This window comes from Saccopteryx leptura, chromosome X (assembly GCF_036850995.1).
Source record: "Saccopteryx leptura isolate mSacLep1 chromosome X, mSacLep1_pri_phased_curated, whole genome shotgun sequence".
In the NCBI taxonomy this organism is placed as follows: Eukaryota; Metazoa; Chordata; class Mammalia; order Chiroptera; family Emballonuridae; genus Saccopteryx; species Saccopteryx leptura.
Window position 1 is genome coordinate 17,151,991 of NC_089516.1, and position 26,698 is coordinate 17,178,688.

A 26,698-nucleotide genomic window follows, 5' to 3' on the forward strand; every position below is an offset into this window, starting at 1 on the left:
CATGACCCTATCCATAAAGAGCAGGTGGCCGTTCATTTATTTGTTCAGCATATATTTATTTGCTTATATTCAAGATACAGGAGGAGAGGATTATAGGCATTATCAAGTTTTATGTATTTCTGGCCACATACCTACTTGTTGAACTGTATCATCTCTAATTAACTCAGTAGTTGAAGGTAAGCACATACTCATTTAGTTCTTAGATTTAAAAAAACTGTTTCATAGTGTTTATAGTTCTTGGGGCTGACCCTGCCGGTTCTGTTCCTGTGCTTTTTCATTGTTCTTGCATTGGCATTGGACCCCACATGATATCATGTTCCATATATGCTGAGTAAATGCATTCTAGTCTTGTGTGGCTTCCAGTTTTGTTTAGATTAACGCTTGAGAATTGGTAGCATGCTCATCTTCTCCCTGTTAGATGTTTGAGCAGCTAGTATTAATGGTGGGAATTTTCACAGGTAAAAAGCGAAGTGAATAAGTTGTACAAACTGCTTGAAATTGACATCGATGGAATTTTCAAGTCTCTGCTACTGCTGAAGAAAAAGAAGTACGCTGCCCTGGTTGTAGAGCCGACGTCGGACGGGAATTACTTCACCAGACAGGAGCTGAAAGGATTAGACATAGTTAGGAGAGATTGGTGTGATCTTGCTAAAGACACTGGAAAGTGAGTTCTGCTTTCAGTTTGGATTTTGTTGCTTGTGTTTAAAAAATTCATCTGTCAATGACATGGACAGCACTTGTGACTCTGTCAAGCACGAGGACACAGCTTCTTTGCTGTTATTGTTAGTATTGGATATTCATAATTCTTATTTATCTGGAGTGGAGTTTTACAGCTAGACTGAAACTTAGGGAAAGCCACACTCGCTCAGGAAGAGGTGCCCGCTGTAGAGTACATCTCATGAGTTTTTATTCATGGTGAGGGTAAACCTTCTTCACATGTTGGATCCTTACAGAGGCGGTTTTGCTGATGTTTTGTCTTTGTATTGTTTTGCTTTAATATTCCTACAGAAAGGGACTTGTATTGTATTCCTGAATCATCCTAGAGTCTCCTTAGGAACATAATTGTTAAGGCACCCCCATTTTATGGCTTAAAATGTTCTAGGATTCAAAGTGGGCCGTAGAGTGAGACACTGTTTCCACTGATATATTTGCATATAAAGATTCTTATTAACCTCAGGTAATTTAATAGCTAGTTCTCAAATACCATGTGTACCTCAGAAATAATAAATGTCATGAATGACCCGCTAGTTTTGCACCTGAGACTGAAGGTTGTATTAAGACCTGTTTTCTTTCTTGTAGGGTCATATTAATTTAAACACCCCTTTAAAAAATGAATTTTTAGGTACTTTATCAACTAGCTTTCCAGATACTTCTGGTTTGTGATCCTGAACAATACTCAAAATAGAAGAACTTTTTTCTTTAAAGGAAAATTGGAAATTAATTTTTATCTTGCCGAATATCAGCATGTCTTACTTGTTTTCCATGCCTGCTCTTGTCTTCCAGTCAGGAGATTGAGCAGTTGTTGATTGTACAAACTACTCTTGATTAGACAAACTTGCTCATCTGAGTATAGGTCACGGTTAGCCTTTTATGAAATGTAGTTTGAAATGCTTCATTGCCCCCGAATGTGCCCAAAGATGAATCTACTTTGTATAGGCTGTCGATTAGAGTGTTCTCTTCAGCTTTGTGTTTTCTAAGAAAAGATTCATTCATCATAATAGAAGTAAATTTCTCTGAGTTAGAAATGTATTAGTAATTAAAGCTATACAAACGTTTTTGTCAGGGTTCTTTTTCTGACAAATTATAATGCAGCTGTCAAACCCTCGCTCTGCATTTTTCTCAGAAATGGATAAAATATTGGCTTCCTTATTTCTTTTCATTTTCTTTTTTTTTCCTTTTTTTTGGGAGGGGTGTCTGGTGGAATAATGTGAAGTTTTTGAGGAATAATGTAAGGTTAGAGAACATTGAGCAATATAATGAAGCTGAAAAAAGATTTGAAATATTTAGTTTTTTAAAAAATTCGCATAAAGAAATTTATTTCTACTTAGCTAATGGTCTCAGGCGGAGATGGTATCTTGATATCACAGATAACATCTTGCTTTATGAGGAAAGTGAAATACTTTTCTAACATTTTAACAAATGAGTAGAATATAACTGCTTTTGTAATTGCTTAAAAATAGAATGGAACACATACTATCTCTGTCTGCATTCTGTATCAAGCATTAGATGCTGCAGAAAACTTGATCTGCTTGTCTAAGGGAAAACCTTACATTCCAAGGTTGGTAAACCTTTGGTAGGAGTTAATGTTAAAAAATAAATTGTAATGACCTTTAAGATATTAACCCTCATGTTAGCTTCTTTTTTAAAAAATATATATTTATTGATTTCAGAAAGAGAGGAAGGGAGAAAGAGAGAGACAGAAACATTAATCTGTTTCTGTATGTTCCTGACCAAGGATTGAATCTTCAAACTTTGCGTATCAGGACGATGCTCTAACCAACCAAGCTATTTGGCCAGGGCTCATATTAGCTTCTTTTTTTTTTTTTTTTGTGACAGAGATAGAGAGGGACAGATAGGGGCAGACAGACAGGAAGGGAGAGAGATGAGAAGCATCAATTCTTCATTGCAGCACCTTAGTTGTTCATTGATTGCTTTCTCAAATGTGCCTTGACTGGGGGAGGGGGGCACAGCAGAGTGAGTGACCCCTTGCTCAATCCAGTGGTCTTGGGCTCAAACCAGCGACCATGGGGGTCATATTTATGATCTCACGCTGAAACCAGCATCCCCACGCTTAAGCTGGTGAGCCCGTGCTCAAGCTGGCAACCTCAGGGTTCCAACCTGGGTCCTCTGTGTCCCAGTCCAACGCTCTGGCCACTGCACCACTGCCTAATCAGGCTCATGGTAGCTTTTAATACAGTTCTTGTCTACATGTTAATCTAATGGCATTTATCTTCCTTTTTTCTTCTTTATTAATGAAGTATATGAAAAAAAAATCCCTCTACTTTTTTGCAGCTTTGTCATTGGCCAAATTCTTTCTGATCAAAGCCGAGACACGATAGTGGAAAATATTCAGAAGAGATTAATAGAAATTGGAGAAGATGTGCTGAATGGCAGCGTCCCAGTGAGCCAGTTTGAAATTAACAAGGTAAATGGAGCATTTATTGCCGAGCCCAGCTGCTGCCGCATGTTTTTCTCCTTCAGATAGTTGAAGAACCACCTCATCCTTGCAATTGAAATGAACTCTAGCTGGTGATGAAAGCTGCTTAACAACTATCTCACAGATTGGGCATTAGCATACCACTCTTCCTCTTCCAGCCGCCAGTGCCAGTACTACCCTGTCTGCTGCAGGGCCTTCTCTGCATTCCTCCCTGCAACTCGCGCAAGACTTCTTTCTCACGTTCTATGAAGTGATGTAGTTGATGTTTCAGGGACTTGAGAGGATGACCTTCTTCATAGTCCTCCTGAGTTATAGTTGTTTGGGGGAATCCTGTAAACTGAGAGAGAGAGAGAGAGAGAGAGAGAGAGAGAGTGTGTGTGTGTGTGTGTGTAACTTCACAGAAGATGACTCTTCAAAGTACTGTGACAAGGTGGTTTTTTCAGACATGTTCTAAGTTACGCTTTATAGACAGTCTTAGTTGTTGAAATAGGGAATATTTTTTTGAAAAACAATAAAATTTTGGTTTTCAAACTGCTGTGTCATACAAGATGTTAAATTACATATTATTTTTCATTCAAAAAGAGTAAGTGCCTTTACATATTTAGAAGCTAATTTTGCAAATACCATTTTACCAGTTTTGTGATAAATGGATTTCATTGTCAGAGCTCATAGAAAATAATTTTAATGAAAAAGAATCTAATGATTACATTAAATGGAAGTTTTAGGATTAAAAATTTTTTTTTCAAGTTTTAGAATGAAAACTCATTCATAATACCCCTATGTTAAAAGTAATGCCCTGATATTTCAGTGCCCACCTGGCTTTGTCTAAAGTATATGGTTGTCTAACCACTGTGCTATGCACCTGAAACTAATGCAAAATGATACTGAACGTAAACTGTAATTGACAAATAAAAAATATTGCCACAAGAAATAAGAAAGTAATGCTTGCCATTTTTGTGCATTTTACTCTTGAAAACTTTTTTTGTTGCAGCAATAAAGATATTATTTTGGAATCTATTTTCACTTAACATAAGCAAATTTTTTCACATTTCTATATTACCTTAAAAACCCTCATGTAAATCAGGGCGTTAATTTTATATTTCATCAATAACATCTTTAAAATTTTTGTTTGATTATTGAAATTACTTGTTTTTGCTATTGTAAAAAACTATTAAATATCCTTATCCATTTATCTTTTTGCTTTTAGATGAATTTCTTTCTCAGTTTAGTTTCCTTGAATTGAAATATTTGAGTCAAAAGATAGTCAGATCTTTATGTCTCTTGTCAGATTGCTTTGCAACTGGTGATACTAATTGATAATAACAAAATATGTATCAATTTCACCACAGATTTGCTTGTATTGGTGATATTTCATTGGTGATATTATCCTTGGTAATATTTAAACATTGCTTAAATAATGAATTTGAAACAAAATTTTGCTGTTGTATTTAATTTACATTTCTTTGATTCCTAGAGAGAATGAATATTTTTTATGTATGCCTTATGATTTGTATTTATTCTTTTTTTTTTGTATTTTTTTTTTTTTTTTGTATTTTTTTGAAGCTGGAAACGGGGAGAGACAGTCAGACAGACTCCCACATGCGCCCGACCGGGATCCACCCAGCACGCCCACCAGGGGCGACGCTCTGCCCACCAGGGGGCGATGCTCTGCCCCTCTGGGGCGTCGCTCTGCGGGGACCAGAGCCACTCTAGCGCCTGGGGCAGAGGCCAAGGAGCCATCCCCAGCGCCCGGGCCATCTTTGCTCCAATGGAGCCTTGGCTGCGGGAGGGGAAGAGAGAGACAGAGAGGAAGGAGGAGGGGGGATGAAGAAGCAAATTGGCGCTTCTCCTATGTGCCCTGGCCGGGAATCGAACCCGGGTCCCCCACACGCCAGACTGATGCTCTACCGCTGGACTGATGCTCTACCGCTGAGCCAACCGGCCAGGGCTGTATTTATTCTTAAGTCACTTGTTCCTTACACCTTGGCCCATGATGTCTTTAATTTTTTTTTTTTTTTTTTTTTTTTTTTTTTACAGAGATAGAGTGAGTCAGAGAGAGGGATAGACAAGAACAGACAGACAGGAAGGAAGAGAGATGAGAAAGAAGCATCAATCATCAGTTTTTCATTGCAACACTGCAGTTGTTCATTGATTGCTTTCTCATATGTGCCCTGACCGTGGGGCTACAGCAGACTGAGTAACCTCTTGCCTGAGCCAGTGACCTTGGGTCCAAGCTGGTGAGCTTTGCTCAAACCAGATGAGCCCGTGCTCAAGCTGGCGACCTTGGGGTCTCGAACCTGGGTCCTCCGCATCCCAGTCCGACACTCTATCCACTGCGCCACCGCCTGGTCAGGCGGCCCATGATGTCTTTAAAGTCACAAAAGAAGACATTTATTTCTACATGAAAAATAAATAATATAGAAATATTATAAGAGAATATGTGCCTTGACACTAGCATTTCACTTTGACACAATGTACAGCTATTGGCACAGAGTCTCTTGTGACATCTAGAAAGTGGTTTCCTTTTAGATTTTGTTTTGTCTCTTTCTCAAAAATTTGAATGAGTAGTTTGAATGACTTTAGTCTTCCTTTGATCAATTGTAGCAACTATTCTGTAGACTGTATCCTTGATATGTCTACCTTCTTAGAAGGGCGGGCCCTGGTCCCTCTATTGTGAGGACTTCCATGAGTTTGGAAGGCTCAGTCTAAACATGACTACATTATTGGCAAAGCAATGCTGAGCATATGTCCTCTAGGGTAGTGGTCCCCAACCTTTTTTGGGCCACGGACCGGTTTAATGTCAGAAAATATTTTCACGGACTGGCCTTTAGCGTGGGATGGATAAATATATCATGTGACCGAGACAAGCATCAAGAGTGAGTCTTAGACCAGGGGTCCCCAAACTACGGCCCGCGGGCCGCATGCGGCCCCCTGAGGCCATTTATCGGGCCCCCGCCGCACTTCAGGAAGGGGCACCTCTTTCATTGGAGGTCAGTGAGAGGAGCACAGGATGCGATGCTGTACGTGGCGGCGCCGCAAAGTGCGGCATGGCTCATGTACAGTACTACTTCCGGTGACGCGGGATGCACGCATCATGGCTCTGTAAGCGCGTCATATCACTTGTTAAGGCTAGCAGTGACAAATATGGAACCGGACATTGACCATCAAATGCAGGCCCATAGTTCCCATTGAAATACTGGTCAGTTTGTTGATTTAAATTTACTTGTTCTTTATTTTAAATATTGTATTTGTTCCTGTTTTGTTTTTTTACTTTAAGATATGTGCAGTGTGCATAGGGATTTGTTCATAGTTCTTTTTATAGTCCAGCCCTCCAACGGTCTGAGGGACAGTGAACTGGCCCCCTGTGTAAAAAGTTTGGGGACCCCTGGTCTTAGACGGATGTAACAGAGGGAATCTGGTCATTTTTGTATTTTTCTGAAGCTGGAAATGGGGAGAGACAGTCAGACAGACTCCCGCATGCGCCCAACCGGGATCCACCCGGCACGCCCACCAGGGGCGATGCTCTGCCCACCAGGAGGCGATGCTCTGCCCCTCCAGGGCATCGCTCTGCGGGGACCAGAGCCACTCCAGCGCCTGGGGCAGAGGCCAAGGAGCCATCCCCAGCGCCTGGGCCATCTTTGCTCCAATGGAGCCCTGGCTGCAGGAGGGGAAGAGAGAGACAGAGAGGAAGGAGGGGAGGGGGTGGAGAAGCAAATGGGCGCCTCTCCTATGTGTCCTGGCCGGGAATCAAACCCGGGTTCCCCCCCCCCCCCCCACGCCAGGCCAACGCTCTACCGCTGAGGCAACCGGCCAGGGCTGGAATCTGGTCATTTTTTAAAAATAAAACATTATTCAGACTTAAATATAAATAAAACGTAAATAATCTAAGTTATTTATTTCTTCTCTGGACCAGTACCAAATGGCTCACGGACTGGTACTGGTCCGCGGCCCGGGGGTTGGGGACCACTACTCTAGGGGACATAGCGTCATCTCATATGAATGATGAGACAGTATTTCTAGTATGCAAAGAAACCTGGAGTCTTAGACACACTGGTAATCTCTGAGTTCTTATGAACAATCTACAGTTTTGTTATTTTAAAGTTTTTATTATTGAACATTTTAAACTTATACGGAAGTAAATAGAATAGTATCATAAACCTCTATGTATCTATCACTCTGCTTTGATAATTATTAACTTCTAGTGATGTATTATTATTAATAGTCATAATAGTCAATACTCAGTGTGGTGGGGCTATGTTTACTTTTTTTTTCTGTGGCAGAACTGACACTGTGACTTACTGTTCTTAAATCTTCCATCTCACTTGTCATAGTAACTGGCAAAGAATAGTTCAGTGAGCTATAAAAGGACTCATTTGCTTGTTTAATCATTAATCAAACATGGAGTGCCGCTTATGTGCTCAGTACTAGATTCTGGTATGTAAAGGTGAACAAGTGAAGTATGGTTCGTATTTTCAAGGTGCTAATGGTCTCTCAAAGATATGTACTGTCCCATGTTCTTATACTTATTTTTTATAAAGAAGAAGAATTTCTGCAGATGTAAATACAGTAAATTCTTATGAAAAGACTATATCATAATTATATCTGAATTATATCTGTATCTGCTTACAGTAAGCTATTCATTTGTCAGAGGTTATGTGTCCTGATTCACATTTGTCTGACTGCTTATACTATATATTTAAAACTTATGAAAGTTCAGTTTTTACATTAAAAAAAAATGGGGTAAAAGGCAGTGGAATGGAAGAGTCTATGTATGTGACTGGTTGTGGATGGTCTTACTACAAGATATATTTTATATATATATCCCATTTGATGCTAGTTGGGGCTGACAGTGGGAGGTTAGCCTAGGGTGCAGGGGTGAAATGGAAAGATTTACCACTGTAGTGATGTTAGCCCTTGTTGCCACAAGCAACTATTTTTCTGAACCACTGCAATCTTAGCTTAAATATATTTCATAAAGTAACACAAAAGATGACAACTAATTTTTATAGCCCTGGCTAACTTGAGCCTAGACCACCAGGAAATATTCTTTCCCCCTGAAATCAAGCTTTATAAAACTAGTTTATAAAATCCCCAAATAGTCCCAATATAATAATTGGAAAGTATGTTAGGTGAAATTCAGAATTTTTCTTTTTCTTTTTTTTTTTTAATGAGAGGAAGGGAGATAGATACACTCCTTCCTGTATGTGCCCTGACTGGGATCCACCTGGCAACCCCTATCTGGGGCCTACACTCAGACCTGCTGAGCTATCCGTAGCGCCTGAGGCCGATTCTCGAGCCAGTTGAGCCACTGTGTGTGGGAGGAGAGATGAGAGAGAAGGAGGAGAGAGAGGGAGAACGAAGCAGATGGTCACTTCTCCTATGTGCGCTGACCAGGAATCGAACCCAGGACATCCACATGGTGGGCCGACACTCTATCCACAGAGCCAATTGGCCAGAGCCCAGAATTTCCTTTCTTTTTTTTTTTCATTTTTCTGAAGCTGGAAACGGGAAGAGACAGTCAGACAGACTCCCGCATACGCCCGACTGGGATCCACCCGGCACGCCCACCATGGGGCGACGCTCTGCCCACCAGGGGGCGATGCTCTGCCCATCCTGGGCGTTGCCATGTTGCGACCAGAGCCACTCTAGCGCCTGAGGCAGAGGCTACAGAGCCATCCCCAGCGCCCGGGCCATCTTTGCTCCAATGGAGCCTCGGCTGTGGGAGGGGAAGAGAGAGATAGAGAGGAAAGCGCGGCGGAGGGGTGGAGAAGCAAATGGGCGCTTCTCCTGTGTGCCCTGGCCGGGAATCGAACCCGGGTCCTCCGCACGCTAGGCCGACGCTCTACCGCTGAGCCAACCGGCCAGGGCCGAGCCCAGAATTTCTTAACATTGCATTGAAGTATAGTCAGTTGGAGAAGATAATGGTTTTCTTAAGTAGAGTTATATTGATAAGATTTCTATGCACTATTACCCAACTGAGTCAATCAAGATTTCGCATAATTCGAGTTTGAGGAGATTCAAATACTTGGAGATTTTCCTAGGCAGTCTCCTACAATGAGTGCCTGATTTAGAAAGTGTACATAACATGGGTATGTGCAGCTGTGTTTGAGGACCTGCTTTGTTCTATAGCAGTTCTCAAATTTCTAGCCTCCGGACACCTTTACACTCTGAAAATAATTGAGGTCTTTAAGAGCTTTTGTTTATGTGGTTTGTGTTGATATATACTGTGTTAGAACATAAAATTGAGAAAATTTAAAAGCATTAATTTATTTAACTTAGCAATAAAACCATCATGGGATTACAAAAATAACATTTTTCCATGAAAAATAACTATATATTTCAAAACAAAGACAAATTAACCAGAGGAGCAGCATGATTTTACAATTTTGCAGCTCTTTTTAATGTTCAGTTTAGAAGACATCTGGATTCTCATATCTGCTTGTGCATCCAATTTGTTGTGATGTGTGCTTTTGGTTGAATACAGGAAGAAAATCCAGTTTCACACAAATATGTAAGTTGGAAGAAGGAAGTGTACTTCAGTTATCTTTTTCATATACTTGTGTATATTCTTTTTTTATTCTACACCCAAAATCTCTAGTATTTTTTTAATAATTTTATTTTTTTAATGGGGCGACATCAATAAATCAGGATACATATATTCAAAGATAACATGTCCAGGTTATCTTGTCGTTCAATTATGTTGCATACCCATCACCCAAAGTCAGATTGTCCTCTGTCACTTTCTATCTAGTTTTCTTTGTGCCCCTCCCCCTCCCCCTCTCCCTCTCCCTCTCCCCCCTTAACCACCACACTCTTGTCAATGTCTCTTAGTCTCACTTTTTTTTTTCTTTTTCTGAAGCTGGAAACGGGGAGAGACAGACAGACTCCTGCATGCGCCCGACCGGGATCCACCTGGCACGCCCACCAGGGGGCAATTCTCTGCCCCTCCAAGGCATCGCTCTGCCTCGACCAGAGCCACTCTAGCGCCTGGGGCAGAGGCCAAGGAGCCATCCCCAGCGCCCGGGCCATCTTTGCTCCAATGGAGCCTTGGCTGTGCGAGGGGAAGAGAGAGACAGAGAGGAAGGAGGGGGGGTGGAGAAGCAAATGGGCACTTTTCCTATGTGTCCTGGCCGGGAATCGAACCCGGGTCCCCCGCACGCCAGGCCGACGCTCTACCGCTGAGCCAACCGGCCAGGGCCTCTTAGTCTCACTTTTATGTCCCACCTACGTATGAAATAATGTAGTTACTGTTTTTTTCTGATTTACTTATTTCACTTCGTATAATGTTATCAAGATCCCACCATTTTGCTGTAAATGATCCGACGTCATCATTTCTTCTGGCTGAGTAGTATTCCATAGTGTATATGTGCCACATCTTCTTTATCCAGTCATCTATTGACTGGCTTTTTGGTTGTTTCCATGTCCTGGCCACTGTGAACAATGCTGCAATGAACATGGGGCTGCATGTGTCTTTACGTATCAATGTTTCTGAGTTTTGGTGGTATATACCCAGTAGAGGGATTGCTGGGTCATAAGGTAGTTCTATTTTCAGTTTTTTGAGGAACCACCATACTTTCTTCCATAATGGTTGTACTAGTTTACATTCCCACCAACAGTGTATGAGGGTTCCTTTTTCTCCACAGCCTCTTCAACATTTGTTATTACCTGTCTTGTTAATAATAGCTAATCTAACAGGTGTGAGGTGGTATCTCATTGTAGTTTTGATTTGCATTTCTCTAATAACTAAAGAAGATGAGCATCTTTTCATATATCTGTTGGCCATTTGTATTTCTTCCTGGGAGAAGTGTCTGTTCATGTCCTCTTCCCATTTTTTTATTGGATTGTTTGTTGTTGAGTTTTATGAGTTCTTTGTATATTTTAGATATTAGGCCCTTATCTGAGCTGCTGTTTGAAAATATCATTTCCCATTTAGTTGGCTGTTTATTTTGTTATCAGTTTCTCTTGCTGAGCAGAAACTTCTTAGTCTGATGTAGTCCCATTCATTAATTTTTGCCTTCTCTTCTCTTGCCTTTGGAGTCAAATTCATAAAATGCTCTTTAAAACCCAGGTCCATGAGTTTAGTACCTATGTCTTCTTTTATGTACTTTATTGTTTCAGGTCTTATGTTTAGATCTTTGATCCATTTTGAGTTAATTTTAGTACAGGGGGACAAACTAGTCCAGTTTCATTCTTTTGCATGTGGCTTTCCAGTTTTCCCAGCACCATTTGTTGAAGAGGCTTTCTTTTCTCCATTGTGTGTTGTTGGCCCCTTTATCAAAAATTATTTGACTATATATATGTGGTTTTATTTCTGGGTTTTCTATTCTGTTCCATTGGTCTGAGTGTCTATTTTTCTGCCAATACCATGCTGTTTTGTTTGTCGTGGCCCTATAATATACAATAGTTTGAAGTCAGGTATTGTAATGCCCCCAGCTTCATTCTTTTTCCTTAAGATTGTTTTGGCTATTCGGGGTTTTTTATAGTTCCATATAAATCTGATGATTTTTTGCTCCATTTCTTTAAAAAATGTCATTGGAATTTTGATGGGAATTGCATTAAATTTGTATATTGCTTTGGGTAATATGGCCATCTTGATTATATTTATTCTTCCTAACCAAGAACAAGGAATATTCTTCCATCTCATTATATCTTTTTCGATTTCCCTTAACAATGGTTTATAGTTTTCTTTATGTAAGTCCTTTACATTCTTTGTTATGTTTATTCCTAAGTATTTTATTTTTTTTTGTTGCAATCGTGAAGGGGATTATTCTTTTGAGTTCGTTCTCAAATGTTTCATTGTTGGCATATAGAAAGGCTATTGACTTCTGTATGTTAATTTTGTATCCTGCGACCTTACTGTATTGGCTTATTGTTTCTAGTAGTCTTTTTGTGGATTCTTTGGGCTTTTCGATGTATAGGATCATATCATCTGCAAAAAGTGATACCTTTACTTCTTCTTTTCCAATATGGTCGCCTTTTATTTCTTTGTCTTGTCTGATTGCTCTGGCTAGAACCTCTAGCACAGGGGTCCCCAAACTACGGCCCACGGGCCACATGCGGCCCCCTGAGGCCATTTATCCGGCCCCCGCCGCACTTCTGGAAGGGGTACCTCTTTCATTGGTGGTCAGTGAGAGGAGCATAGTTCCCATTGAAATACTGGTCAGTTTGTTGATTTAAATTTACTTGTTCTTTATTTTAAATATTGTATTTGTTCCCGTTTTGTTTTTTTATTTTAAAATAAGATATGTGCAGTGTGCATAGGGATTTGTTCATAGTTTTTTTTTTATAGTCCGGCCCTCCAACGGTCTGAGGGACAGTGAACTGGCCTCCTGTGTAAAAAGTTTGGGGACCCCTGCTTTATATGTTGTATTCTTCTTTTCCCTGGGTGCCTTGAGAATTTTTTCTTTGCCGTTGGTTTGTGCCAATTTCATTATGATGTGCCTTGGAGTAGGTTTGTTGGGATTAAAAAAACTCGGAGTTCTGTTTGCTTCTTGAATTTGAGGCTTTAGTTCTTTCCACAGGCTTGGGAAGTTCTCATCTATTATTTGTTTGAGTATGTTCTCCATTCTAGAAAATCTCTAGTATTTTTTAAAGGTTATTTTTAATGTGGAATCTGAAACGACATCAATGAATTTTGCTTACTCTCTTACATTAAACTCTATTGGTCTGTGTTGTACTTTGAATGGCTATTTTACCCGTGTGTGACATTATGTATTGGTCATTTGTTCAATGCTGCTTCCCCAAGTTTGTAAATCTTCCACATTTTGACACATTTTATATACAGTATCAAAAATCACATTTAAAAATGTTCCTACTTATATCAGAAAAGTATTTTAGTGTTGGGAAACTATAATGGTCACAAAAGTGGGAACAAGTTTTTTCAAAATTATAAATTGTGCTTGAAAGCTTGAATTTTATCATAGACAGTATATACCATCAGCTGTTTTTCTTGAACTGGCAGGCTCACTTGTTTCTTTTATTTTCTTTTTTGAGAAATCCTCTGCCAGACACCCAAACTAGAATAACTGCAGTTGTACTGTCGTTCTTTCAAGTAAAAATTGTGTCCCATGAAAAAGGCGGCTAGTTTAGCTTGCAACTCAATTACAGAAGTGCTTTTTCTCAAGGAACCTTTGTTCTTCAGGGTACTTACTGTAGACAAGTCTTGTGCATGCTTCCTGTTTTGTCACACCAAATAGTAGCTTTATACTCCAGGGTCATGACTTTAAAAAGTAATAAATTTTGCTGCTTCATCAAGAATATTCTGAAGTGAAACTGCCTTTTTAATTTATTTTTTTTAACTCGTAATGTGTGGTAAGTAATAAAAAATACAATGATTGTTAGTACAGTTTGGTGCTGCTGCCCTGATTCATGTCTAAGGCACTGGCACCTTTACTGACCATTGCTTCTGCATCACCAGGGCAAATAGTATCGTTAGGAAAAGAGTTTTGATCTCAAGACCCCCGTCACAGCTATCAGGAGCCTCCCAGGGGTCTGCGGGCAACCCTTAGATGACTTATTCACACAGCCCCCTTTTCCCTGTCCTACCTCTTTTTTTTTGGAATGCACTTCTTACAGAGATAGGTATTTCCCTCCTTCCCTTGTGAGTACAGTTCCAGTTCATTCAACTGTATTTATTTCTCAACTCTTGCTTTTAACTTCTGATTTTTTCTCTGCCTGGAATCTTCTTGGTTTTGTCACCTTTTCTTAAGATCTTGTTTTCCCTTCACGTGCCTGCTTAAGTTTTTTTCTGCTCTCAGGTGGAAGTGCTCTTCGCTTGTCTTAAACTTTCTCCCTAACACTGTTCACATCTCCTTATAGCTCATGTAGCTTATTCTAGGGCAGTGGTTCTCAACCTTTCTAATGCCGTGACCCCGCAATACAGTTCCTCATGTTGCGGTGACCCCAAACCAAAAAATAATTTTGGTGGCTACTTCATAACTGTAATTTTGCTACAGTTATGATTCGGAATGTAAATACCTGATATGCATTATGTATTTTCCGATGGCTTTAGGTGACCCCGCTGGGGTCGCGACCCACAGGTTAAGAACCGCTGCTCTAGGGCTTTTCCTTTTTTATGATGGAGAGTCTACTAATGGCAAATGACTTAGAATCAGTGACCGTCTCAGTCATCTCGCGGTACTTAACGGTGCTTGAACTTAGTGAATTACTGCCGAGTGAGTGACGTCATCGATTCTGCAAACATTTGCTTGTTCCTGTGCATCAGGTCTTGTTCTGAGCGCTGGGAGTGCGGCTGTGATCCAGGCTGCTATGTTTCTGCTCTCCTGGCACTTTCTGTTGCAGACTCACTCCTTCTGCCTTGTAGAGCTTAGGTTGACAGTGGGAGTAAATCCAGTGATTTATGGAACCTCTGGGTTTTGTAAGAGGTTAGAGAAGCTTTTGACAAACACATCCTTACACATCCTTAAGTCAGAGTAGCTGTTATCCATCATCCTACTCAGTTAATTCAGTGAGAATTACAACATTAAGAGAAACCTTAAGGCTGAAGTTATAGTCTTAATGTTTTATATATAAGTGTGTGTCATGGCCCATAAACTTGTATTTCTTTTTCTGTCAGGGTTGCATGTGGTTGTATTAGTTACTACATGATGGAAAGGGGAGACCTGAGGATGGGGTGTCTACAGATTCTGTGTTTTTACAGAGACAGAGTAGAGGGATAGACAGGGACAGACAGACAGGAACGGAGAGAGATGAGAAGCATCAGTCATCAGGTTTTTGTTGCGACACCTTAGTTGTTCCGTGATTGCTTTCTCATATGTGCCTTGACCATGGGGCTACAGCAGACCGAGTAACCCCTTGCTTGAGCCAGTGACCTTGGGTCCTAGCTGGTGAGCTTTGCTCAAACCAGATGAGCCCACGCTCAAGCTGGCGACCTTGGGGTCTCGAACCTGGGTCCTCTGCATCTCAGTCCGACGCTCTATCCACTGCGCCACCACCCGGTCAGGCACTTCTGTCATTTTTATGTTTATGTAGCCAGTATGATTCTAGCAAAGATGTATTAGTGTATAGCTGTGTGAGAAGGGTTTTATTTTAAAGTTTGTGGCGTTTTGTTCCTTCTTTTTCTCTTTAGGCATTGACCAAGGATCCTCAGGATTACCCTGACAAAAAATCCCTGCCTCACGTGCATGTCGCCCTCTGGATAAATTCTCAAGGAGGGAGAAAGGTGAAAGCTGGAGATACTGTGTCCTACATCATCTGTCAGGTAACAATATCGGAATTAACAAGACTGATAGGACTTAGGACATAGAGTAAAATCCGGTTTGCCACAATGTCTTATTTAGTAGTCTTGCTGATAAATTGGTGCTGTCAAGAGATGGTTCAATCTGACTGGTTTTACAACATTTAAAAACATTAGTGAGGGGTATGGCAAATTTTATTAAAATTTTTGTAAACATCTAAGGCGTGTGTTTGGGTCACTAAAATCATTTTCGTGAGACCGGTGTATCACTGGAACTGCTGCGTCAGCCCTAAGCTGCCGTCAGTGAAAATGTACATAGGTTTGGTCATCTGGCCAGCAGTGTGTTTATCATCCCCTTTGCCACAGTTTCCATTATGAATATTGGTAGAAGAGAGTAAACGCAGTTTTCCCTAACCTATGTTCAGTGAATGACTTGAAAAAAAATGAGATGCATGATTATATGGAGAAAGGTGAGAGATCTTGAAAGCATACCTTATGAAGAAAACACCAGTTGACTAGTTTTAGTTTTGTTCTTCCTTTTGAGTGGAGGGGCTCTAGAACCCACCCCCTTTCCTTCTCCCTGTTCCACAAGGTACCTCTAAGGGACTCGAGGCCTCCGAGAGCACAGTTTGAAACCACTAACTGGTTTCTTTTGAGAGTAGCGAGCTGCTAACAGTTAGGAGCTCAGAGAGAGAGTGGAGGACAGAGCAGTTTTTCCTCTAAGAACACTGCAGTTGGAACAAACATAGGTCTCATTCCTTCTCTCTGTAAAAAAGCAAGACAAAACAAAACAAAAACACATCGATCAGTCATAGCCTCTGTTAGGTTCTTTAAAATGACTGTAGTGTGAGTCTGTCTAGTAAAAGACACAAGTCATCTGAATAGGACTTTCTTTTAAAGTACTTATTGCATTGTGTTGTAATACTAAGAAATTTTACATAAGCCTTCAACTTCGTTGCAGTATGAATCATCTCTGTCGAACTATAATCAATGTTTTTTTTTTTTAAATCAGAGAGTCTTTTCAAAATTTGAAAGCCATTTGCTAATATCTGCTCAGTATTGTCAATGATGTGCAGAACATATGATTTAGCTACACGGACAGGAGTCGGCACTTGACTCCGTCTCCCTCCTAGGGTTCCCCTTGATTAAGAACTGTTCAAGAAAGCCAGTTCCTGTAGGAAAATATTTCTGTACATGTCTGACTTGCTCAAGCCCTTAATGTGCTTTGCATATTGTCTCTGACAAGTCTCATCTCAAAAAAAACAATTTTCATATTATGCAAATGAAGATTTTGGTCAACAGGCTAGTGTTATTTTTGTGGGGTTTTTTCATTTATATCTTCACATATGTGGAAAAGCTCTTAGATTGTTAATGACGAGCAGATGGCACCATACAGCTTTACACACACACAGACACCACACACAGTGAAATAGCATCTATTAATGAAGTCCAGCTGCAGTTGTGTTTTGGCTCAACCTGAAATGGAGATGTATTTTGATGTCTAAATATTAGGTCTTATTATTTCTTGTTCTCAGGTCTTATTGATACAGAAAAGCTCAAATGCTGATGCTAATATAGTAAAATAAATCCGATTTGCTGGCTTTTCAACATTTCCCTCATCCACTGATACTGGACCTGAACTTACTTGCTAAACCTACAGTTTATGTCTCTTTCTTAACTTCTTACTGTGTCGCAAGAAATACTCTAGGACTTGAGTTTGCCTTTGTCCCCTGGCAGTGAGGCATGCCCACTTTTACCAGGGCTGCCTACCTCTTTTGCTTTTAAGCATTCATATTATTATTTCTGTGCTTCATGACACAACCATAATTTTAGAATATGTTTTTGAAATGTATGATTGATCACATTTTAGGAGAACTGTTTATTGCCAATCTCCTAAGCAGATTCTGTTTTGTTTAAAATTTACACTTAGGGTATAGTATTCTGCTAATAACTTACTCAGACTGTAAATGTAGACGAGTTCAGGGTAATGTTTTTGGTATCTAATTTATGTTGTAGTTTGTGGTCTTGTAAAACCTACACGAATAATTTGCTAGGATCTTAAATCAACTTTGACTTATTGGTTAAGTTTTTTAATCCTTAATTTAACTTTTGGTGGACATAATTTTCATAAGGTATGACTTTAACACTTGTCACCTGTTTAAGAGTTTTTTCCATTACTCTTCTGCTAAAGATGACTACAGAGTTTTGAATGAATTGATTGCACCTGGCCTTCTCTGTGAGTCATGTACTTGGTGACGTTCACAAATGACTATGTGGGCACTTTGAGCAAGGCCAGCATTACTCCTTAATCTGTTCTTAGAGGTCTTTGCTGCTTGTTACTCCATGTACCATGGGGTCATGCTAGGTTTGAGAATTAGGCCTTTGAGAAGGATATGTCCTATATCACGATCTAAATGTTTTTCCAATACAGCACAGCCAAACCTGTTATCTTATCAATTCTTTTTTGCATTTAGTCACATTTGAGCTCAGAGTTTTTAAGGCATAATAAGAAAAGAAATGTGTTTGGCCTGACCTGTGGTGGCGCAGTGGATAAAGCATCAACCTGGAAACACTGAGGTTGCCGGTTCAAAACCCTGGGCTTGCCTGATCAAGGCATATATGGGAGTTGATGCTTCCTGCTCCTCCCTCCCCCCTTCTATAATGAATAAATAAAATCTTTAAAAAAAAAAGAAATGTGTTTGAGTCACTGTTAAAACTAGTCTTTTGTGTGGATATTTAAAATAAAACTTTTTTAATTGAGACTGTGCTCAGAAATTTTCAACTGCTTTTTTAAAAGCATACCTTCCTGTAACAGAATGGAAAATAACTGGCATTAAAAAAAATTTTTGCCTCTACAATCTGATTTTTATTTACTATTAAAAATTAGTAAACTTAACATTGCTATATCTTAAGGACAGGCTGGTTTTTTAAAAACTACAGTTCTATAAATTGATCAGATTTCATGTGTTTGTTAAAAGGCAGTCTCAGTACAGCTATGGTACAGAAAGACACTGCTCAAGGATTTTTCACGCTCTTTTTGTCATTGACTGTCACCTTACTCTCTTCTAACAATTCAAACTTCTAAAAGGGTAACAATTACAGGTGATTGATTCTGTGAACTGTATTTCCCCATGTATAAGACGCAGATTAATACTGGGGCCTGAAATTTGAAAAAAAAAATGTATTACATAAAGTTATTGAACTCAAGTTTTATTCATCATAAAATTCATACAATTCCTTATCACTGTCAGAACTCTCATCCATTAGCTTGTCCTCATCTGTGTCTGATGATGAATCACTGTCTTCATATACTGCCTCGTCCTCAGTTCCACCTATAGCATTTAAAATGCCACAACCACTGTGTAAGATGCACCCAGGTTTTAGATCCCCAAATTTTTTGGGAAAGGGTGCGTCTTATACATGGGGAAGCACGGTAATTTCATTTACTCTGTTGTAAACTCCTGAAAAATAATTAAAAGCATGCCTTTTAATCCGAGATTAGCTTCCTTTCCAGTATTTCAGTGTATCTTAGACTAGGCAGAACCACGTTGGTAAGTGTCCCAGCGTGTTTCTCAGGAGCCCAGCCAGAGAAAGAGCCTGCGTCCAGTCCCCTGGAAAGACAGCAGTGTGGAAGGTTGCCTCTCTTCGGGCTGGGCTCTGAGCTGAGAAGGGGACTGATTGTAGCAGGATTCACATTATAATCAGTTTGCAGAACAGCTGAGCACTGTGAATGGTTATAATTTACTAGTCTGAATATTAAATTCTGTTGTTGCAGACGAGAGGAAGAGTGCAGCGAGTTATTGGATGTTGGTCCAGTAAAGTGATGACTTTTTGATTCACAGATGATGGTGACATCACCCACCAGACTGTATTGGGCCAATTATATGGAATTTCAGTACTTTATAGAGTAAAGATGCACCCCTTCAAAGGCTCTCGGACCCATCTTCCTTGCCTTAGGAAGAGCCGCATGAACAGTACAGAATGGTGTGCCCTTCATTCCAGTGGACACATTATTCGCTTCTCGGGCAGTGCCACTCGGCCAGATGCCTCGTTAATCTCACTCTTACCCGTTATGTCTTGTATATAAGTGACGGCTCTGTGAGTTTCATTGCCCTGCTTTTTCTCCTTGTGTACTTGCTTCTCAGTGATACATGTAGTCCTTGTGGAAAGTATTACTCGGGAGCCTTTAAGATGATACTGTGACTGGAATGCCTGTGTGAGGGGTTGCATTAACATAACAAAAGGACTGCACATGTTTTTTGTCATCACTCCTAAAAGGCCCTTCTGACTAGACTGTTAGCAGGTCTTTGCAATGTGTTTCTGCGATTGTGGCAGGTGGAATTATCTAATATAGTCATGCCGTCTTGTTGGTTTTGTGTTTCAACAAAAAATAGAACACAACACATGCTGGATTTTACATTCGTGGGCAGTGGGCGAGGTGTTCTCCTTCATCTTCCTACTTTTAGATGCATACAGCATGTTTACCAATAGGTCACAAGGGCTTCTTGGTGTTTGGACTGGAACACACAAAATTTGAATTCTTGTCCCTCTTTTGACTAAGCAAGTGTGTGTGTAGTTGAATTTCTTACAATTTTACCTGTACCATGTCCTCTTATAGGATGGGTCAAACCTCAGTGCCAGTCAGAGGGCCTATGCACCTGAGCAGCTGCAGAAACACGACAATATAACCATTGACACCCAGTACTACCTGGCCCAGCAGATCCACCCAGTTGTGGCTCGGATCTGTGAGCCGATAGACGGAATTGATGCGGTCCTCATTGCAGCGTGGTTAGGTAAGTGCCCGAGCTCACACAGCCCCTCGCCCAGCAGAAGCAACATGCATGGTCCTCCCTCCTTCAACCATTGTGGGCCCTTTTATAGGCATGGTGCTGAGCCAAGCACTTTTGTTTATAGTGGGGCATTTATTTTAGTGGTGGTTTGGATAATGTCTATCTCCCCTCATAGACTATGAACCCTACATCAGTGGTCCCCAACCCCCAGGCTGCGGACTGGTACTGGTCCGTGGGCCATTTGGTACCGGTCCACAGAGAAAGAATAAATAACATGAAACGTTGTCAGAACAACAAATTTAAATACAGCCTGAATAATGAGGACATGCTCGTTCCTCCTTTAACTTAGTCCAATAAATATCGTAAGTTCGACAATTATATTTAAAAATACCACAGTTTTTATGCCAGTCGCATGATTTTATTTTGTGCATTTATCCGTCCCACCCTAAAGGCCGGTCCGTGAAAATATTTTCTGACATTAACCTGGTCCGTGGCCCAAAAAAGGTTGGGGACCACTGCCCTGCATGCTTGTTACCTGTATAACCACATGCCTGCTCCACAGTTGGCATTCAGTCAGTAAATGCTGAGGGGAGAGAGAGAAGGCAAAAGAAAGAGTGGGGAAGATTACAGGTACCATTATAAGTCTCTGAGTTTACATTGTTGTGGTTTTAGTGAACTTCCATTAACAAGGAGATTGATGATATCTTAATTATTGGCTCATCATGGCCATCTCTAAAAGTATTTTCACATGAATTGAGAAAACACAGCTTTCTTTAGCATTAAAATATTTAAGTTTTCAGTTTCCTGTGAGTATTCTATTCTTTCATATAAATCCTTCTAAAATTGGATTTACTGTTTCTTCTAGGAATTGGCTGATTCCTAATTTCTCATCATCCTGGGAGGTGACAGCCAACCCTGGAGCCTCACTGATGCTTTTTCATTTTTAAAAAAGTTTTATTGATTGATTAGAGAGAGAGAGAGAGACTTGCTGTTCCACTCATTAATGCCATCATTGATTGATTCTTGTATGTGCCCTGACCGGGGACCTCAATGATTCTTTGATTTTTTTGCTGTGTCGTCTCCTGCTTAGAAATATATTTCATAACTTTCCCTGATTTTATTTCTGATTGACCAGCATGTAGTTACATTGCTTTAAGGCCTCGACTCGATTCTGTTCTGCACAGATTGGAGTAATGCCTAATAAAGTCCTTCGATGGTTCCTCACTATCTACAAGTAAAGTTTAGAGTCACTGGCAGTTATAGACTCTATAGCTTTCCAGCTCCAACCTGTATTTGTAGCCTTATTTCTTAATCATTACACTCAAGGTCCCTGAAATGTGGCATTGCTTATTTTGTCCCTACTTCTGTCTGTCTTCTCATTGAAATGTCTAGCTGAAGACGTGGGGTTTTGCATCATGGGGACTTGGGTTCTGATGCCGGTTGTGGTTCCGTGGCTTTGGCAAGCCTCCTGACCTTGGTCAGCCTTGGTTTCTTGAGTCCAGAACTAGAGTTGCTCTGAGGGAACAACGAGATGATGCACGTGAGATGCTGCACATGCGCAGGAGCGGTTGTGCTCAGTGGGTGGTGTTAGCAACCATTTCCCGCCCTCCTGCCGGGCTCCTGCATAAACATGTCCACACTCCTTCAGTCCACGAGATTTGTACACAGTTTATGTTCAGTGTGTATTGTGGCCTGAGATTAGATGGATGAATTATCAAGTCACATATTTTCCGTCCAGCCCTGCTGAGTATGTGTCTGAGCTCCTCCCGCCAGCCCTGTTTCTACTACCCCATCAGTGTCGGCTCTGGAAGTAGAAGCTCATTTTTGACATTTGCCTAAGCAAAACATAATTAGGAAGATAAAAATTCTGCTACCCGCATCATCATATAATGTATTCTCAAAGTTGAGTTGTATTTGATGATATTTATAAATCCTCAGCTGGGAGGTGGGAGTGTGCGTGCACAATATATTTCAGCTTTCTTCTTTTTTCTCTCTGCACTGAGTGCTTACTCTCTCAGATGCTGCGATAAGTACTTTCCATATCTTTTCTAAAAAATATTTATTGATTTCAGTGAGAGAGGAAGGGAAGGAAGAGAGAGAGAGAGAGAAAGAAGAGACGGGAACGTCAGTGTGTTCCTGTGTGTGCCCCGACCGGGATTGCAGTGGCAACCTACGCACCTCTAGACGATGCTCTAACCAACCGAGCTCTCTGGGCACGGCATATGTTTCTTATTTAGTCCTTGCAACAGCCTCATGTGGGTACATTGTGTTTGTTCCATTTTACAGAAGGAAGCCAAAGCTTAGAGGAGTGATGAACTTGGTCTTGCCAAGTAGCTGGCTGGGACTGGATGGGGACCCAGCTCTGTGACTCCAAAGCTTGTGCTGTTGAACCACTGTGCTAAGATATACTGTCCCTTCTTAGCTCTAAGAGGCGATGACGGAAGTTTCATCCAGGGCTGCGATGGCGTGGGTGTGAAGGCGAGGCAGCTTTACTTTTCCCTCCTGTCCCCATTGTGGGCCTGGCCCCTGCTCCTGAAAACCCTGCCCCTCCCCCAGAAGCCCCCCGATCTCCCAGTTTTTCCATTTGTATCATCAAGAACCTGATATAAATGCTAACCCTTACCTTGACTTTTTTAGTTTTGAATTTTCCTGTGCCGAGAAGTGTTGAATGGAACAAGCCCCACGCTATGAGTGACTTTTGCAAGTTAAGTGCGGAGCCTTGTATTTCAGCAAAAGAGCTGTAAAGGGTGGTGGCTCGTGCCTGGTGGGTAGCCCGATGCCAGCTCAGATAGCTCAAAACCAAGAGGGGACCAGACTGCTGATTTTGTTACTTACGTGGTCATATTTAAGATCAAATTTATATAAATTAAGCAGTGGGCAGATTTTGACTTGCTTCAAGCTGGACTTTATCCTCCTGGCAGCAAGCAGCCTTATGGTCATAGGCTGCCTTACGAACCCAGTTTTCACAAATGATTTCCAAAGCCAGTAGCCCGAAGTCCTTGACCTGTCCCTCTTTCGTCATAGGAGGCTCCGTGTTAGTGGCGTGCAGGACAGCACGCGGCAGTGCGAAGATCTGTAGACGACATTGAGGCTCACCAGGCAGACCTTGCACGCATTTGCACCCCGCCCTACTCAGGGGCTGCGCTCTGGTCTGCGTCCTTTATTCCTCTACCCCAAGTGACAAATGAGGGTGGCTGCTCCTCGCTAGGGGACTCGAGGCCCCTGTCAGCAGTTCTCACTTAGCCTGTGGTTTCAGAGAGGAGGAGGGAGGAGACGAGGAAGCGGTGGGAAAGTAAGAGGAGTGTTGGGGTGCATGCTTTCTAAGAGGTGCGAGCCACAGGCACAAAATTACTGTAATTTGTTCTTAAAATTCTAAATCTATTTTCTTTACATAAAAAAACTGTAGTTAGTGAACTGACACTGTTAAATAAGTTGAAGTGTAAAATGTATACATAAAATACAAGCCCTCCAACTGCCTAATCACAGACATAAAATAATTCTCTTGCTTTTAATGTAGTTTTTATCTCTGATTAATGAAATGTATTATATAGTGTTGAAACTTTACTGAAGTTTGATGTTTTGTCCTTTTAGTTAGTACAAAGAAATCAGGAATAATGGCATAATTTCATTTAGGAAAATTATTAAGTTCATGATTTTTTATTTTTAAGATTCTTTTGTGGAGAGCAACTATATTTTTCAACTACCTTTTCTTTTTCTGTTGCTTTTATACTGCTTTCCTTGAAATGAAAGGCAAGCACCGAGTGTTGGTTTTATCCTGTGGCTTCACGTTGGAAATTCTCTCTTTGTCCTTGTTAAGATACCTCCTGAAGTCTGTCTGGTGGCATGTTGCGTGGCCACGTGTTTGGTATGGAAGGGCCCTTTTATTGAAAAGGAGAGAGGCTAGTCTGTAAAATGAGTGAATTAATAAGTTTGTTGAATTGTCAGAGAATGATTTGGCCTAATAACCAATGGTCCTCATTATCTTATAGGAAAATGCATATCATTTTTTTTTTTTTCAGAAATCCATGCAAGATTATTGCTCTTGGGCTTAAATAAAAGCAACATTTTACTCTTTCTCGTATGTGAATATATAGTATTACTCTTTTATATAATAGCCCTATGGGAAACGTGGCCACTAAAACTTGGAACTCTTAGCTTTTGTTCTCTAGACTGCAGGTTTTCTCCTCTCTCTCGTTCTAATGAAAACTCTATTGTCTGTGGATGAAATATTCCCAGTGTGTGCCAACATCCAAACAGTCTTTAGTGATGAGAATAGTCCAAAGTTCATTCTTGAATTTCATCTTTTAATGAATTTATATTTCATGTATAATGATACTTAGAAGTATATAATATCTTTCCTCCAGTGAGTGATGACTTGAATAGTAGCCGTCAAGTTCATTTCTTTGTGGTCAGTGATGAAATTTCAGGCATTTCTCTATCTGGCCAGTTTTCTCACTGATCCTGAGAAGTTACTGATGTTTGAAGAGTGTGAGAATTTAAAATTTAATTTAATCTCTGAAAGTACTGCTTAAAAACAAGACAGGGCACATTTGACACAGTGTGTTCCTGGGTTAAATTAGAAAGTAAAAATTCCCCTTTTAAAAAAATGCTGCATCGGCCCTGGCCGGTTGGCTCAGTGGTAGAGCGTCGGCCTGGCGTGCAGAAGTCCCGGGTTCGATTCCCGGCCAGGGCACACAGGAGAAGCGCCCATCTGCTTCTCCACCCCCCCCCTCCTTCCTCTCTGTCTCTCTCTTCCCCTCCCGCAGCGAGGCTCCATTGGAGCAAAGATGGCCCGGGCACTGGGGATGGCTCCTTGGCCTCTGCCCCAGGCGCTAGAGTGGCTCTGGTCGGGGCAGAGCGTCACCCCTGGTGGGTGTGCCGGGTGGATCCCGGTCGGGCGCATGCGGGAGTCTGTCTGACTGTCTCTCCCCGTTTCCAGCTTCAGAAAAATACAAAAAAACAAAAAACAAAAAAAAAACAACAAAAAAAATGCTGCATCACTCACAGTATAGAAGGTAGTTTTTCTCAATAGACAGAGGCCAGCAACGTCTTCTAAGAAAAAGTGCAGCAGGGGCCAGGTGTTTGGGGTGCCTTTGATGGGCTCAGGGAGGTACCGCATTTCCTATCAGACACTCTCATGTATAAGACACACCTTCATTTGGGGGCCCGAAATGTGAAAAAAAAATGTATTACATGAAGTTATTGAACTTAAGTTTTGTTCATCATAAAATTCGTACAACTCCTCATCACTGTCAAAACTGCCATCCATTAGCTTGTCCTCATCTGTGTCTGATGACGAATCTCTGTCTTTAACAATGGGCGCAAAAACAAGCGCAAAAAAGCAGGAAATGCCAGTAAAAAAAAAATCTACAACCACTGTATGAGATGCACATACAGTGCGTTTTTAGACCCTAAATTCTTCGGGGGGAAGTGCGCCTTATACATGGGGAAATGAATGAAGCACAGTTGGTCTGATGCAGACTGATGATGCCAGCAGTCCTTTTCCTGGGACACACTCATGGGGAGGGTCGCAGCTGCCAGGTTAGTTCATGCTGGGGAACGACAGAGCACTCTTGTGCATAAATCGTTGCAGGTAAAAGACTACAGTTAGTAGTGGAAGGATGAGAAGTAGGTGCTTGGTTTCACTAGACCCTCAGAGCCGATTGTGATGGAGCGCCAAAACCATTCACGGCTAACAGACTAGGAGAGAATGATTCCACGTTGATGAGAAAACAACACTTGTATAGGCGGGCAGGTTTGAAGCCAAAAAGGAAAAATCTGACCTGTATTTCCAAATAAACTCACTCTAGGAAGAGACCTGCCTTCTTTTCTTCCAGGAGCGAGTGAACCTTTTGTCGTTTGTTGAGAGGCCAGTTGATTTCCTGTCCTGGGAACCCTGTGTCCTTCCTTCTTTATCCTGCTGGGTTGTTACTTTTGCACTTTCTAAGGAGCTATTTCTTATGCTTGGGGAAAATTGGTCCTTTGTTCATTATGTGAGTGATGTTACTTTTTTCCCCAGTTTGTCTTCTAACTCTGCTTATGATGGTTTTTTAAAAAAACTTATTATTGTGAAGTCAATTTTCTTAATAGGGTTGAATTTGTCAGCTCTTTTATGATTTCTGGTTCAGAGTTATGATTGATGCGATGAGGAAGGAATTCCTATTTTTCTCCAGAACACCCGTGGTTTAGTTGAGACATGGGGTGAGTCTTAGTGCAGCTCCGGCCTTCTGTAGGTCCACATACGGTGGGGTTACCCTTCCTGCTGACTCGAGATTCCGTCTTTTTCTTTGGTTTAATCCCAGTGAGTACCGTATTGCTTCATTGATCTTATTACCAGTTAATAATACACAGGTACCACACTTTTAATTCTTGTCCTTTAACATACACTGCAGTTGCACTAGGACAGATTTGCAGTTGGATTAGAAGAATCGTTTTTGTTTTCATTTTTTTGGCCATGTTGAGCTCAAGGTGTCGGTGAAAAATCTAATGGAAGCACTCGGGCATTACTTTATATTGATCAAGAGTTCTGCCTTTTAAGCTCTTAGAAGAATGTTC

The 26,698-nt window shown here is 41.0% G+C and overlaps 1 protein-coding gene across 1 annotated transcript in view; it reads left to right on the forward strand.

Annotated features, from left to right (window-relative positions):
• POLA1 (DNA polymerase alpha 1, catalytic subunit) overlaps positions 1–26,698 on the forward strand; it is a 340,212-nt gene that overhangs the window by 129,201 nt on the left and 184,313 nt on the right. Inside the window, exons 29-32 of the mRNA XM_066356660.1 lie at positions 459–664; positions 3,013–3,145; positions 15,246–15,377; positions 19,972–20,146. Of these exons, the coding sequence (XP_066212757.1) occupies positions 459–664; positions 3,013–3,145; positions 15,246–15,377; positions 19,972–20,146 (646 nt within the window). The remainder of the gene's footprint in view (positions 1–458; positions 665–3,012; positions 3,146–15,245; positions 15,378–19,971; positions 20,147–26,698) is intronic.